General features: G+C 36.0%; 1 protein-coding gene across 5 annotated transcripts in view; it reads left to right on the top strand.

The window, feature by feature from the left end:
* REV3L (REV3 like, DNA directed polymerase zeta catalytic subunit) overlaps positions 1–16679 on the top strand; it is a 174642-nt gene that overhangs the window by 123608 nt on the left and 34355 nt on the right. For all 5 annotated transcript variants that reach the window (XR_009263208.1, XM_058734981.1, XM_058734982.1 and 2 more), the window contains 2 exons: positions 1791–1909; positions 8797–8915. Coding sequence is in view for 4 of the 5 variants with exons in the window: in XM_058734981.1 (XP_058590964.1) it covers positions 1791–1909; positions 8797–8915 (238 nt within the window). In the remaining variant the exon portion in view is untranslated. The remainder of the gene's footprint in view (positions 1–1790; positions 1910–8796; positions 8916–16679) is intronic.

The following is a 16679-nucleotide window of genomic DNA, read 5'->3' as shown; positions in this document are numbered from 1 at the left end:
CCTTGGATGCTAGGAATAGTGTGGTATATCTCAATTTTCTCAACATTCATTTGGGATAGGTTTCTGAATATTCAGGAGAGGCAGCATGAATGTTCAGGTGTACATATTAGTTTAATTAGCTGTAACAGGTAAGGTATATGACTTAAGATCAGAAGAGTGAATGAAAGCTCGTCCTTTATTTATACACACACACACACACATATATGTATATATATACACACATATATAGACACACATATATATACACGTGTGTGTGTGTGTGTGTGTGTATATATATATACATTTTTTTTTTTTTTAAGTAGGCTCCATACCCAGTGTGGGGCTTGAACTCACAACCTTGAGATCAAGAGCCCCATGCCCTACTGACTGAGCCAGCCAGGAGCCTCAAGGTCTTGTCCTTTAAGAATACCACAGAAGACATTTTTATGAGGCAACATGGTACAGTAGAAAGGGGATGGTTAGGAAGGCAGTAAAGAGCACAGATTCTGGAGAAGGACTAGCTAGGTTCAAATCCTGGTGATCCTGCTAACTAGCTATGTGATGTCAAACAAGTTACTTAACCTATTTATACTTCAGTTTGTTCAGCTGTAAAACGAGAATGATAATACAACTTATCTCATAGAGCAATTGTGAAGTACTTAGAACAGTGCCTAAGACCACAGTAAACATTATGTAAGTGTTAGATGAAAAAAACTTGTAAACATCATCTCTTTAAATTAAAGAAGAGGGATGAATGTGTGTACATGGTCTCTCTGGAATCAGGTAACCCTGGTTTATAGTACTGGTTCTGTTTCTGTATGACCTGGGACAAGATATAACATTTCTGAGTAAAATTTACTACAATGCAAAATGCAAATTATACTAACATAATAAAGTGGCTAGGTTAAAGTAAAAGAAACAATAAAGTTCTTAGAACATAATAGACATTCAGCATATAGTAAATATATTTATTATTCCAGATCCTCTAATGAACAACATTTGTATATATCCAGTGTCATATAAGAGAAACACATTTTAATTTCTATTCTAGGTAAAGTCATCACCTAAGAAACTAGACTCAGAACTCTACTCTTCATCTAGTGGTCCATGCAAAGTTAGAATTTCATTCTGAATAGGAATGTCATTAATTGATGTCAACAAATTTTCAGAGAGGTTAGGTTAAAAACTCTACCATGTTTTCCAGGAAGTGACCAGTGTAACTATAAACATATTCATCCTAATACTAAAGGAATGCTTTAGTGTTAGGTGTTCATAAAAATGGCACCAAAAATTAACCAAATTTAAAGCAAAAAGAGTATTATTTTTAAAATATGTGTGTATACACATTTTTATTATTTAAAAATATATAATTTTCAATTACATTTCACAAAATTCCTTCATAACTTAGAGTCTTTTTTAAGTTTCATTTGTTAGAGCATGAGCAGGGGATGGGCAGAGAGAGGGAAAGATCACATCCAAAGAGGGAGAGATTTTGCCAAGAGAGTCCACTGATAGTGTTGAGCCCAGTGCGGGGCTTGAACTCACAAACCATGAGATCATGACTCGATCTAAAATCAAGTCAGAAACTCAACCAACTGAGCCACACAGGCTCCCACTTTCATAACTTAGAGGAAAGAAAATTGTTTTATTAATCAAAATAGTGATTATTCACTCTCTAAGTCTAATACAAAATAGTGAATTATGTTTCATCTTTAATCTTTCTCTTTCATTTTTATTCTCATTTTATTTGGCATAATTTGCTTGGAAATTTGGTTTCTGTGAGTCCTGATACAGTCTATTCATTTCTGTAGATGACAAAGTTGAGAACAGATTTGCACCTGAAAGAGATGACTATGGATCAGAAACAATGAGTGAGATAAATATTGTTGGCCGAATTACACTAAACCTTTGGAGAATCATGAGAAATGAGGTAAGGTGCTTCATCTAAAATTTCATTGGAAATAAGAGATTAGGTCAGTATAACTGTTTCATTTATTGTAGAGTATTAGTATAGTCCGCTATGTAATTTATGCTTCTTTGTGAATTATTTTTATTATACTTAAGTAGAGTTACAAAAATAAATACTACCTTCTAAAATGCAAAGCTACAAGAGTATTTAATGTTGTTGATGTGTTAATTTTTTTTTCCATTTGTGTCTAAGGTAGCAGTAGCTAGGAAAGTCTACAATTATCATGAGGTATTATGTTGTATGTGTCAAATGTTATATAGTTTCATCATTTTTTTCACTTAATACCAGATAAATTCAGCTTGGCCTTTCTGAGTTATTAAGTAAGAAAAATTTAGTTTACACATAAGAAGGAACTAAGGATATTTAAAAACTGGGTCAGACGAAGAAGGTAAATTGGAGAGACAGTGCTTGGAAATAGTTAATAACAGCTTCCAAGTGAGGCTTTGGGGGTCCAGATAAGGATTTTTCGTAGTATAAATTTCAACAAATTATCTCATTAGTTTGCAGTCACTCAGAAAAATAATTCCTTCACCAAAAATGTAAGATCATAGGATCTTAAAGTATGTTTGCATTCTTGAAGTTGCTTGAATGTAAACTTTTATTAAAATGTAAATGTAAAAAATGTAAAAATGTAAAAAATTTTATTAAATGTAAAAAAGGATACCTACTGTAAATTGGTCTATTCTCAAATTTTGGACTTTAGGTAATATTAATACAGAATGTTTATATTTAAAAGAAAGCTGTGTTCTTCAGTCGCTTCTCTTTGAAACTACTTTCTCATTATATACTTTTATTATATACTCATCATTAACTATGATCTTTCTGACTCTTCTAGATTTACATAAAACATTTGACTTTCCAAACATGCCCTCTGCAGTTCTTTTGGGCACCAAGACACAGTAATCCTTTCACATAAAGAAATATATTCTTTATATAAAATTCAGGTGTCCTTATTTTTCTTATTTCCTCTCTATACCGTGAACCTAACATTATTCTCACATTTCATCCAATTTGAAAATGTTTAATATATGTAACTGCTTGAGGATGATTTTATGTTATTTTCTTCTCAAAATATTATCAGAGCATAAGAATCCCTAATGACTTCAAAATAGCTCCTAATGACACAGCATAGGATATGGAAGGTACAAGAGATTGTGGTGTATTTGGTTTGTTTATTCCATTATATAATTTAAACTGTGGTCTGTGATATTGTCTGTGATGAACACATAAATTATGTAAACACAAAATTAAATTCTTGAATCTTAGTTTTATCCTTGAAGATCCAAAAGGCAGCTATACAGTTATTCACTATTAGCTTAAAATCAGAAATTGGAGAGTAATTTTTTTTTTTTTAATGTACAGCTTTCTTTAGTCCTTTCAGAGGCCTCCTCTAATTTTAAGCTTAATATATAGTCTATCTGATCTTTATTTGTAAATAAGGGAACGACTGTGAGAAAGTATGAATTGGATAATTTCCTAGATGGGCCAAACTGCCAAACCGGATAGTCGTGTTTTTTTTGTTTTTTTTGTTTTTTTTTGTTTTTTTTGTTTTGCTAATCCAAAGTATTCCTGATAATTTGGAAATTTCCAGGAAATCCTGAATGAACCTGTGGGAAGTACTATCTTATAACTTAAATTGTTTTGGAACTTTAAGGGTTATGACTTTGGACAGAAGCTGGCCCTGAGAACTTTCATATTAGAGATCCTCAAACTATTTTTTTCTGGATTTAAACAGTTCCAGAAACTCCTTTTTTTAATCTTTATTTCTTTTATCTATATCTTCCTCATGACACTTAGCAGTTTCTAACTAATTGATTATAATATGCTTTTTATTAAAAATAATTTGTATCCACTATTAAAACAAAATGAATGCAGACAAGTATGCAAAATGAAAGTGAAATCCTTTTGTCTGTCTAGGACATCTCCTCAACTGTTACACTCCCCTGATATAGTTTACAGTTGAATGAATATCTTTCCTTATATGCCTAGTTTGAGTTTTTTAAATTTTATTTTTTAATATAATAGTTTTCACTCTCCTGCTAACTTTAACATAAAATTACTGCTAGACTTTGAATCCTCAGTAACAAACACAGTGCCTCTTAAATAGTGCTCATGACGTACTTGTTGATTGCTTGAATAAAAGAATAAATGAGTCTTTCCCCAGAAGATGGTGTTTAGAGGCTTCTGGATATCAACTGAATCTAGACCTTTCAAGAATTTGCCACCAGATACTTATTACATGCCATCTCTACAGCCCAAATTTGAGCCAGGGGTTAGATCAATTAAGAGCTTCCTCTATTTTAATAGGCAGAGAGGCATGTTATATGGATGTAGACGTTGGTAGGTGGGTAGATGTAGCAATGTGTGGAAGTTCTCTTCTGACTGCTTCAATTTCCTCAGTGAAATAGCAGTCATGGTTCTCAACTGAGAGTGAGCATAGTGGAGGGACTTGATGGGTTTGAGGGGAGAAGAAGAGTATGAACTAGTTATCTAGGAGAATTTGAGGATAGTTATTTAAGAAAATAAAGTGTAAAAGCTAGGCAGTGTGGACAGCACATTTGAGATTCACATCAGAAAATTAAAGTGATACCTGCCAGCTATGTTCAGATTCACAGATACAAGCGTAGATAAGACAGGGTTAGATTCAACCACCACTCATAAGCAAAGGATTATGACTTTGTGGAAAAAGTAATTAATTAATTGCAGAGCAGGTGAGGGGCAAAGAAGGAAATAGTAGTGGAAGGTTGTGATTATGATTGTGCAAATTGAGCTAGATGGGAGCTCGGGGTACTAGAGGGAGTAAACTAGAAGGATGAGAGATGGTGGTCAGAGAATGGGATGAGGAGGGGGTAGTTATTGGTAATAATAGAACTTGGAGTATGATCATGGGAGTGGATGGCTAAGGTGGGATGGAGGCAGTGACAGGTGAATTTGCCTCATACCTCGCTCTCTGGTAGCAGTATGGAAGGGGACAAGAACAGAGGTAAGGAAACCAGGGAGAAGATTATTGGGGTAGCTCAAATGAAAGTTGGCAGTTGTGTAAGGATTTAAAAAACAATTTAGAGGGGCGCCTGGGTGGCGCAGTCGGTTAAGCGTCCGACTTCAGCCAGGTCACGATCTCGCGGTCCGTGAGTTCGAGCCCCGCGTCAGGCTCTGGGCTGATGGCTCAGAGCCTGGAGCCTGTTTCCGATTCTGTGTCTCCCTCTCTCTCTGCCCCTCCCCCGTTCATGCTCTGTCTCTCTCTGTCCCAAAAATAAAATAATAAAAAAAAAAAAAAAACAATTTAGAGGATAAATCCACAAGAAAAAGATGAAGAGGAGGAGGTGTCAAGAATGAGGATCAGGGTTCTGACATAGATCATGTTTAGGTGGGAAAATGATTTAAGAATATAGAGCATGAGATATCAGTCAGATAACCAGGTGAAGGAAGATGCGCAGCAGGCATATACCTAAGTCCCAAGTATGGGGTAGAAGTCTAGATTAGAGATCTGATCTTGGAAGTCACATCAGAGTAGATGTGCTCACAAAGAAGCAAATACAGGGAGTGATCAAAATTGAGCCAAGGACATTTTTGTGAATGAAACCCTTTGAGTAGACAGAGGAATCAGCTCCTAAGAAATAGTCATAAGATGAAGAACCTGGAGAGAACATTCCTAGCAGAGCCACTAAGGAAGTCTGATGTTTCCACATAAGCATGTAAGCCTCCCATTATCTCAATTTGGCAACATCAGAATCTGTTTGTAATATGTCCTATTAAAATCTCAGTCTGTCAATAAGCATGTCAGGTGCTTTTAAAAATGTTTTTTAACATTTTATTTATTTTTGAGAGACAGAGAGCACAAGCTAAGGAGGGACAGAGAGAGGGAGACACAGAATCAGGCTCCAGGCTCTGAACTACTAGCACAGAGCTTGACATGGAGCTTGAACCCATGAACTGTGAGATCATAACCTGAGCCAAAGTCAGATGCTTAACCGACTGAGCCACACAGACGCGCCCAGCCTGTCGGGTGCTTTTAAATAAGACAATGTGATGGGCAATGAAGATTAGGTAGAAGTAAAACAATATACTTGCTACCATTCATATATTGTTTTATCATTTATAAGGCATTTTTACAGACTTGTCCCTTTTACATTTTGCTACAAACTTGTGGTATAAATAAGACAACAGAGTAGTGAGGTACTATTCCAGATAGAGAAAACTGAAATTTACGGAGGTTAAGTGACTCGTCGAAAGCCTCATACCTAGTAAGGGGTCGAGACTCAGACTCATTGTAGGCATGCTGTCTGTCTTTAGAGAGCTTAGTGTACATTTTATTTTAAATATAAATATGTATAAAATATAAAATAAAATATAAGCTCTCTGAAGATAGCCTTCCAGTGTCCTAGAAATTTCTTACATCTTCATATTGGTACTGGTTACATGGTTGTGTGTGTGTGTGTGTGTGTGTATAAATGTATGAGTTGTTCACTTTAAATTTTAATACAATTCTTTATATAAAGTATGTGTCAGTCAAAAAAATTTTAAATTGGAGACTCAGGAAATGAGCAACTGAGGGAATAAAGTGATGGAGGATATAGGGCACAGGTGCTTGCTTATGATCTTCCATTTTTCTTTGATTTCATCTTTATTTCCTCTATTCCCCTTAACTAATTCTCTGCCTCTCCCAGTTCTAAGTTTATTTCTAAAGTGATTAACCATTGTGTTATGCACATTGACTTTGTGAATGGATAAGTGTAACCCACCTCTGTCAGACCATTACCTACCAATAAATAAATGGACAAGCATTGTAACACTTTATTTATATCAGTTCTGACTTTGATCTACATATTACATTTATTCAGTGTTGAAGTTACTTAGATTTCCCCTGAAAACAAGTTGCAAACTCCTACTTCATATTTCTGGATTCATGTTCCAACTTCCAGAGTAAATCACTCTCTATAGATTAGAATATTCCGAAGATAGATCATCTTAGAGTTCACGTTTCCTTCCTTTAGTTTTACTCATAGCTGAGATTATATAGCTAAGTATATTTATGTTCCTGTGAACACCAGGAAGACTCAAAGTAGAGTGGGTGTCATAAGGTTATATTTGTGTAGTCTTAATTCAGTTTGTGAAATTGTTCTATTTGAAATAAAATCAATCCAGAACATAGATCTGCCATCTGCCTCAGATATTGGGGACCAGTTTCTTAAGATTTTAAGTTTACTTTGAGTCACAGAATCCCCTAGTTAGTACTTATAGGTCAACCTACATGGCAAGCTTCAAAATGTTCCCTAATGAGAGAGCTACAGGACAAGAGGACCTTTTCTGAAGAGGTTTCTTTCTTTCTTTCTTTCTTTCTTTCTTTCTTTCTTTCTTTCTTTTTTTTTTTTTTTTTGATTGCTTGTGTTAATGAGGATATATACTCCAGCAGAAGTTTAGATTTGGTCTAAAGTGGTATATGTGTATTAGGTAATCATGTAACTACCTGAAATCAGATGTTTGGCTACATTTTCTATAACATTAAATGGGAATTTTTTTAAAAAACAAAAACCAAATGAAAATATTCACTAGAAAGTAGAAGAGTCACTCAAATATGGGGATTTAATAATAAAAGGAGTTATTCATTTATTTTTGAAAGAAATATTCCAGGTCATTACTGATTATTGAAAAAAATGATTAACTTCCAAGGTGATGGGTTAGTATCTGCTTTATACTGGTGACTCTAACTGTGTGTGTGTGTGTGTGTGTGTGTGTGTGTGTGTGTGTGTGTGTGTGTGTGTGTTTGCAAGTATACTAATTCCAGTGCTGTTGAAGTAAGACCAAAGATCTTTTGATTCTTTTGGAGATGAGCTTTTAAAATTCAGTCCCTGTTTTACACCTGCTGGGTGATAGAAGTGGAAAAGAAAATATTTTAAAATTATAATACACAAATGGGAAGTGCTTCTGAACTATTCCTCAGAATCCCAAGCTGACCTGAGAATGAGGATTGCTGATTCCTCAGTTTCCATTATGCATTGAAATACCTGCCATTGTCTAGATTGCTTCTGTCCTATAGGTATTTTTGAGACGTTGTCTAGGTAGAGGTATGTTTCATGAATTTGGACTTTTTTAAAAAAAGTATTCTTTTCCCATTAACATACTTTTCCCTACATATTTTGAAGATGGGGAAACATTTCTGCCATTTCCTTTCATCTTTTGCTTTTGGAATGAAATTAACTGACTCTATAATGTCCACGTATTGGGTCTTAGTACCAGTGTAATTCTTGGAAGCAGAATGAATGCCTGCCCTTAACTAGATAATTCATTCTTGAATCTGTGGAATTCTGTTAATCAGCATGTCATCACAGACCAAAAAGTAGGTGTGCAAAAAACAGAAAATTAGTGTGTTTAAAAATGCTTCTTAATGTAAGAGGCGCCTGACTGGCTCAGTGGGAAGAGCATTCAGTTCTTGATCTTGGGGTCATGCATTCAAGCACCACATTGGGTATAGAGTGCTAAAAAGGATAAACTTAAAAAAAAAAATTTAATGCTTCTGTCAGTATTTGCATTGGTATAGAGTATAAAAAGAAGTGATGAAAACTGAGATCTCTGAAGTATGTCATGACCAAGTTGAACTCATCAGGTGTGATTGTTTTCCAATTAAATGGTAATTAACTCTAGACAGAATATTTCTCTCTAGAAGGCTATATATATGTAGTTTTAAACTATTTATAGTTCACTTGTAACATTTTTGCAGGTAGCTTTCATGCCTAGTATGAAAAGCTTCAAGTACTATTTTGGATTTCTTAGAACCAAATTTGCTCGTAAATACAAACATTATTATAATGAAGTCTTGGTTCTTTTGGTTTTTTTGTTTTTTTTTTTAGGTGGCTTTAACTAACTACACCTTTGAAAATGTGAGCTTTCATGTTCTTCATCAGCGTTTTCCCCTCTTTACCTTTCGAGTCTTATCAGATTGGTTTGATAACAAGACAGATCTGTACAGGTAATGTTTTATAACTCTGAAGAGGATAATAACTCTTTGTTAGTAAAATCAATATCATTAGAGTATGACTTACATATAATAAAATGCACACATGTAAATTGTATTGTGCAATGACTTTAAAAAAATGTATACACCCTGTAGCCACTACCCCAATCTAGACAGTGAACATTTCGAACACCCAGAAAATTCCGTTGTGAGCTTTGCAGTCAACCTACCTATCCATTAATCACCCAGGTAAGTGCTAATTGAATTTCTGTTACGATAGATCTGTTTTGCCAATTCTAGAACTTCATATAAATAGAGTTATTTACAATCTACCACTTTTTGTCTGGCTTATTTCAAGAACTCAGCATGCTCTGTTTTGAGATTCAGCCTTGTTGCTGTGTAAACCAGTAATTTGTTCAGTTTTATTAAGAAGTAATACTCCATTGTGTGGATATACCACAGTTTATCCAGTCACCTATTGATGGACAATTGACTTGTGTCTTGTTTGAGGCTATTAAGAATAAAACTATGTGCAAGTCTTTGTGTGAACATACATTTTCATCTCTCAAGGAGTGAAATTGCAGGGTCCCATGGTTAGTGTGTTTAACATTTTAAGAAACTGCTAAATTGTTTTCTTTGGCAATTCTTCTAGTGCAAGTCCGCTGACAACAAATTCTCTCAGCCTTTATCTGTAAATATCTTTATCACAACCTTATTTTTGAAGGATATTTTCAGTGTCTAATTCTGGAGTTGAGTTTTTGTTTTTTGGTTTTTGGTTTTTTTTTCCTTTCACCATTTTAAAGATTTCACTCTTTTTTTTTTTCTGGCCTCCATTGTTTCTAATGAGAAATCAACCGTCATGCTCCTCATTTTTCCAGTGTATGCAAACAGAAGGAATTACTCAGCTCTCCTGGTCCAGAGTCAGGTTTTAGAAGTTTCTATTCTCCTGAGGCTCAGGGATGAGTCTTTCTCAACATTCCTGCACTTCCCACAGTGCAATGGACTTCTGCTTTGTACCCTTGCCAGGTCTTGGCCCCAAGCAGACTTCTGACTCTCCCCCAGGGGGAGAGTCCTTCTCTCCTTCCTCAGCAGCGCTGTTTCTTTGCCTGGAATCTATGATGGGAGGGTCTCCTGCCTCTTTTCCAGTGGTAGACAGCTGCTGCTTGTTACTTAGTACAAGGCACACAGTTGGAACAGGGGAGGTTGCCTGCCCTTCCCAGCATTAGACATCTTTTGCATTTATTCTTTCCCCAGAGATAGTGGATCTCTGCTTAAATCCTGAGGATTAGAGTTTCTTGCCAGTCCCATAGCACCTCAAGCCTTTGCTTCATATGAGAGATGAGTCAGAGGAAGATTTCAATCCTTTGTGCCCTGCCCCCAGTTTTCATAGGGGGCCCATGGAAAACTACTCTTCTGGTATCTGGGGTTCCTAGTGATTCTAAACTATCATGCATCCCATGCATGACCTTTAAGAATTTATTAATATTTTAACTTTCATTCTTAAATGATTTTATGGCAGCTGCCTTGGCTGCCAGTGCTCTGCCAAAGATGAAATAAGTTATGTGTCCTCAGATGTGTTTGTCACCCTGTGAAATTTAGTTCACCTGATTCTCTTGTAACCGCAACTGTCAGATGGCTTCCAGAAAACATGATTGTGTAGACTTTCTTGCTTTTTATTATTGTTAGACTGGAGTGATGTACTTTATAGCTTTCAATATCTGAAGCAGAATTCTGTAATTTTTTTTTCCTGGCTGCTTTCAAAGTTTTTCTCTTTGCTTTTGGTTTTCAATAATTTCACTATTGTGAAATTTTAAAAATTTACTTACCTTTCTTGGTGTTTGCTGTGCTTCCTAGAGATTTAAGTTGATGTTTTTCATCAAATTTAGGAAATTTTTTGGCTATTTCTTTAAATAATTTTTCTGTCCCAATCTCACTCTTTTGTAAGACTCCAATTACACGTGCGTTAAACTATTTGACAGTGTCCCACAGATTTTTGAGGCACTGTACAGTTTTCTTCAGTCTTTCTCTAACGACCTGTCATCAACTTCTGTCATCACCAGTCTGCTGTTAAGGCCAGCGAATAACCTTTTTGAATTTCAGTTATTGTATTTTTAGTTTCCAAATTCTCACTTGGTTCTTTCTTTTCAGAGTTTCCATATTTTGTTTCCCTATTCATTTGCTCATTAAGACCTTATTTTTCTTTTAATTTTTTGAATATTTTTTTCCTTAGATTCCTGAACATACTTGTAATAGTTACTAAATACAACATCTGGCTCTCTCTGTATTAGCTTCTGTTTAACTGCTTATTCTCCTAACTGTGGGTCATATTTTTGTTTGTTTCTTTGCATAATTATGTAATGGATATTGTTGATGTTCTGTTGTACAGATTCTGGAGATTTATTATCTTCCTGTGAAGCGTGTTTATATTTGCTCTAGTTTGCAATTCATTTATTGGCTGATCACTTATTGAACTTATGCAAACCTAGTTTTTATTTGTTAAGGTGGTTTTCTGGAAAGCCAAGGTGTTTCCTACATCCCTCAAACTTGGCAGGACTCTGTCTCCAAACTCTATCCTGTTGGCATGTTGCTAGTGCTTAGTTTGAGGTTTGTCTAAAGTAGGCCTTGCTCTAGGACAAAGGCCTCCGAAGGCACGGTTTTTCTGGGCTCTCAGCTGGGTGCCCAATTGTTAATAAAGGGATAATGACATCTCTCCTCTGGCATTGCTAGCCCTCCAACCCCAGCACTGTCTGAATAGTTTAATTCCAAACCCAAGCCCACAGCAGCTCTCCTTAGTAAGCTTCATATGGTTTCATCTTCCTCATTTTCAGTGCAGCCCTGGGCCAGTCACTCACAGGAACCCCCCACCTGGATTACTGACTGCTAACCTCTGCTTCTTGCACATATACCCTGTCCCATAGATTCCAGCTACAAACTACATAACTCTAATCTCTGTCTCCGTGGCTTAGCAAGACAGCCACACTATACTTAGACTGTAGTGTACTGCAGTATATTTTAGGAAGTTTTCTCCTCGTGGGCTGGGGTTCACCTCATGGGTTTTTGTTCTCTCGAGAAGCACAATCTTGCATTGCCTATTGTTTGTTGCCCAGAAACAATCATCTCAACTGTTATATCAAAGCAGCTTCAGACTAGTCCAGTACCAGTTCTGTCATAGTCAGAAGTGAAAGTTCCCACCTCTACTTTTCCTTAAGTTGAAAGTAAAATGATAGTAATAAGCTTAAAAAATAGCTATATAAAGAAAAAAAGCCATGAAATTAATGCGTCTGATGTTTGAAAGGAATGAAGCTCTGCTTATTGAATTGGAAGGCCACATGATGATGAGGCTGGAAAGATGTAGCCTTAGAAATAACTTGATGTGTTTAGGGGAACTGCTTTCTGAGCATGTCATCTGCAGTCTCCTTTGAGGAATCTCAAGTAAACTGAAATCACAGAAAGCACTAAGCCTATAATGAAAGCCTTATAGAAACAGAAGTTTAGAAGAAGTTATCTACCCGTAAATAAAATGAAACTTTTATTATTTTTTTAATGTGTATTTTGGGGAGAGTGTGCATGTGAGTGGGGGAAGGGCAGAGAGAGGGAGCCAGAGGATTCCAAGTGGGCTCTGCGCTGACAGTTCAAACTCCCGAACCGTGAGATCATGACCTAAGCCAAAGTCAGATGCTTAATTGACTGAGCCACACAGGCACCCCTAAAGTGAAACTTTTAATGGTAATATTAAAGTTACCATTGAAAACTACATTTATTGGTTTATTTTTAAGCCCTAAAGTGCTGTAAATGCATGTTTTGCTACCTCTAATTAGGATGATAAATAATTGCTCTTGCCAAGTGAAATCAAGAGCTGGACCTAACATATTACATAAGGGACTTGAACTAGACATTAGACCATTTATGTTAGATGGCTTGTGTTACATGGAGAGTCCATACAGTCTTTCTTTGGAGATACTTTGGAAGATCTCACAATTTTATTTTAAAAATTTAAGTGGATTTTTACCAACAAAGTGAGTCATACTCTTTAATTTGCATTTGCTTTGTACAATATATATGTAAATATATATGTAAATATATATATATTTGTAAATATACACATATTTTATAAATGGTCTCAGAAATTAGAGTAACTTGCTAGTCAAGAATTTCTTGTATTAAATCTGTTTGTATAGCTTGGAGGAGCCCTGATTATTATCACTTTGTTTTTATGAATTCACATGCGGTCTCCTGAAAACCCTTGATTTATATAAACAAGTTATGTTCCTGAAGTTTTGTTGTTTGGGACTTAGAATGTATTTTTCCATAAAATATTATGTTTCGTGATTAGATTCCTCTATCAGTCTATAAAACCTCTCCTAATCCCTAATATTACTGATCTAGAGAACTCATAGTAGCATTCTGATTTCATCTGCTTTCCAAGCAATAGTTATTAAATACTATCCCAGTTTCTGAGGTAGGAGCTCTGTGTTGGTAGTAGAGTTACGTAGCTCAAGAAGATAACGTTCAAAATGTTTTTCTTCATTTCCTGGATGTAGATAGAGCCAATCCAAAGAAAAAAGTTCAGAATAAGAAATCTGTACTTAGAATTCTTAAATCTCCTTTTTTTGTCACCTTCATACATGCCCTGTCCCAAAAAATACCCTGTACCCTCAAGATGCTCTAAGTTCACCACCTACCCAGGCCTATCATGAATAGCTTATACTTTATATTTCCCTTCCTCTTCCTCTTTTGTGTTGCCTATCACACTTGAGTTTCACAAAGTGTTAGGAGGATGGCATAATTCTTTAACGACAACAAAATTACCTAACAGAATTCTGCATTGTCACACTATGTTTATTTTTTTTTTTTTAAGTCCACAGTGTAATTCCATTCTCTTTTTATATCACTTGGCTAACCAAATAGGTCTAGAAGTTAGGGATGAAGGTGATTTTATGTTAAAAAGATTGCTTTTTTAATTTAAAAAGTCCACTTTTTAAATACTTTAAAAATATACATTAGGAAAGATACAGAGTGACATCAGTAAGATGGTAGGGTAGGAAATCCTGGGCCCTCCTTCCCCTATAAACACACTGATTCAGCAACGCTTCACAGACAGATTCCCTTTATGAGAAATCCAGAAACCGATTGAAAGATTCTTGCACCCTGGGTGAATGCAGGACCAGACTCAACAAAGCTGGTTGGAAGATTTGGGACACCCTCTTGCCAGGGACCCTGCCTCTGGCGCAGAGCCATATGATCAGGAAAAGGCCCCTAGCTTCTCTAAGGGAAGGGTATGGGAGGGTGGTTTGCATGTCCAGCACCCCAACTTTTCCAAGGAGTTTCTAACAACCAGCACAGTCTAGCTGGCAGAGCCGAATGGAGATGGTGGTATGGGCTGGTAGATGCCATAGATCCTTCCCCCTGCCCACAGAGTGAGTGGATGAAAAATCCTACCTCTCAGCTTACCCCTGGGGAGGGAAAGAGATACATGCATCCAGTGCCCCAACTCCTCCACAGCTACACAAAGAACTTCCATCTGTCTTTCTAGTCTTAGAGCTCTGACAAGTAGAACATGGTCCAGCTGACCAGAGGAGAACAAAGATAGTGGTTTGGACTAGCAGATAACATAACTCCCCCTTCTCAGCACAGTGGATGAACAGAAACCACAGCTGCCTGCTTCTTCCTGGGAAGGGAAAGAGTTGGTAGAGTTCCTCAGAATCTCTGGCAGGGATGATTGGACTATAAGGCTAGTCCATGAAGACTGGGAGAAACGCCTGCTTTGTCTAATGTTGGACACCAACATAAAGAGTCAAGGAAAATGAAGAATCAGGCAAAGATGCTCCAAACAAAGGAAGAAAATAAATTTCCAGAAACTGACCATAATGAAACAGAGCTATATGATTTACCTGACAGATGTCAAAATAGCAGTCATAAAGATGCTCACCAAGGTCAAGAGAACAGTACATGAGCAAAGTAAGAATTTTATCAGAGATAGAAAATATTTAAAAGTACTAAAGAGAAATCATGGAACTGAAGAACATAGTAACTGAACTGAAAAATTTATTAGAGGGGTCCAACAGTAGACCAGACTAAGCAGAAAAAAGAATCTGGGAACTCAGCAGGTCATTGACCATCCATGACCACAGAACGCATGAGTCATTAGATCTATTTTGTTTTATTTTAAAGGGACTGACTGAATCCACATATAATGTGTTATCTCAGATTCACATTTGCCAAATCTGTATTATTGAAGGATTACCTTAATAATCTGAAACAAAATACATTAAAATGTGATACAATTTTTTTTGCCTATAAACTAGTAATAACTTAAAAAAGTATAATCCCCAGTATTGACAGAGATGCAAGAAAACAAGTACTTTATCATCTCTAGTTTGAATGTAAATTATTAAAACTCTCTGGAAAGTAGTGTGAGACTAATATTAAAAACAAAATCAGGGTTCCTGGGTGGCTCAGTCCGTTGATCCTGATTTTGGCTCAGGCCATGATCCAAGGTTGTGGGATCAAGTCCTGCATTGGGCTGAGCATGAAGCCCACTTAAGATTATCTCTCCCTCTTCTGCCCCTCTCCCCTGCTTGTGCATGCTCTGTCCCTCCTTCCCTCCCTCAAATAAAAACTTTAAAGAATTTAAAAACTAAATCATAGCAGACCTTTGACCATATTTAGGCATTTATTTTAAGGAAATATTTCAGCATTTGTACAAAGACTCAACTGCAAAGATATTCATTATAGCATTGCTTATAGTAATAAAAGATACTCAAAACCAAGCCACTAAATTATAAATGATGTAATAGTCATGTAAGGTAAATATCATAAACTCATATAATAGTCAATAGCTATAAAATACATAAATATGGGGAAACAGTCACAATATATTAGGTTAGAAATACAAGTTATAGAATAGTATTTCTGTTTATTTTATTTAAAAATTGAATAATTATATAAAGTTTTTAGGATAGGTTTTTGTTATTTCTTTTTAGCTGTTATTCAGATACAATTCACATACCATATAATTCACCCATTTAAAGTGTACATACATTTAGGGGTGGTGAGCGACTCAGTTGGTTAAGCACCCAACTCTTGGTCTCAGCTCAGGTCTTGATATCAGGGTTTTGAGTTCAAGCCACGTGTTGGGCTCTGTGCTGGGCGTGAAGCCTATTTATGAATAGATAGATAGATAGTACAGTTAGATGCTGTTCGTATATTCAGTTGTGCAACCATTACCGCAATAAATCTTAATATTTGCATTATTCCAAAAAGAAATCCTGCCTCTCCTAGCCATCACCCTCCAGTCTTCCCTTCTCTACCCCCACCCCTACTAATCTACTTTCTGTCTCCATAGATTTGCCTATTTTGGACATTTCTTATCAATGGAATCATATAATGTGTTGCCTTTTGTGACTGACTGCTTTCAGTTTATGTTGTCCAGATTAATTCATATTGTAGCATGTGTCAGTACTTCATTTCCTTTTGTTGCCAAGTAACAATTCCATTGTATGAGTGTAATACCACATTTTATTTATTCATCACTTGATGTATACTTGGGTTATTTCCACTTTTTGGCTATGAATAGTGCTGTTAAGAACATTCATGTACAAGTTTTTGTGTAGATGTATGTTTTCACTCCTCTTGGATGTATACTAAGGAGTGGAATTGGTGAATTACATGGTAACTCTATGTTTAACAATTTGAGGAATTTCCAGACCATTTGCCAATGCAACTGCGCTATTTTACATCTAGTTTTTCTACATGTATGAATCATGTATCATGACTTTT

Source organism: Neofelis nebulosa, chromosome 6 (assembly GCF_028018385.1).
Source record: "Neofelis nebulosa isolate mNeoNeb1 chromosome 6, mNeoNeb1.pri, whole genome shotgun sequence".
Classification (NCBI taxonomy): domain Eukaryota; kingdom Metazoa; phylum Chordata; class Mammalia; order Carnivora; family Felidae; genus Neofelis; species Neofelis nebulosa.
This window is presented reverse-complemented; position numbering and strand designations above follow the sequence as displayed.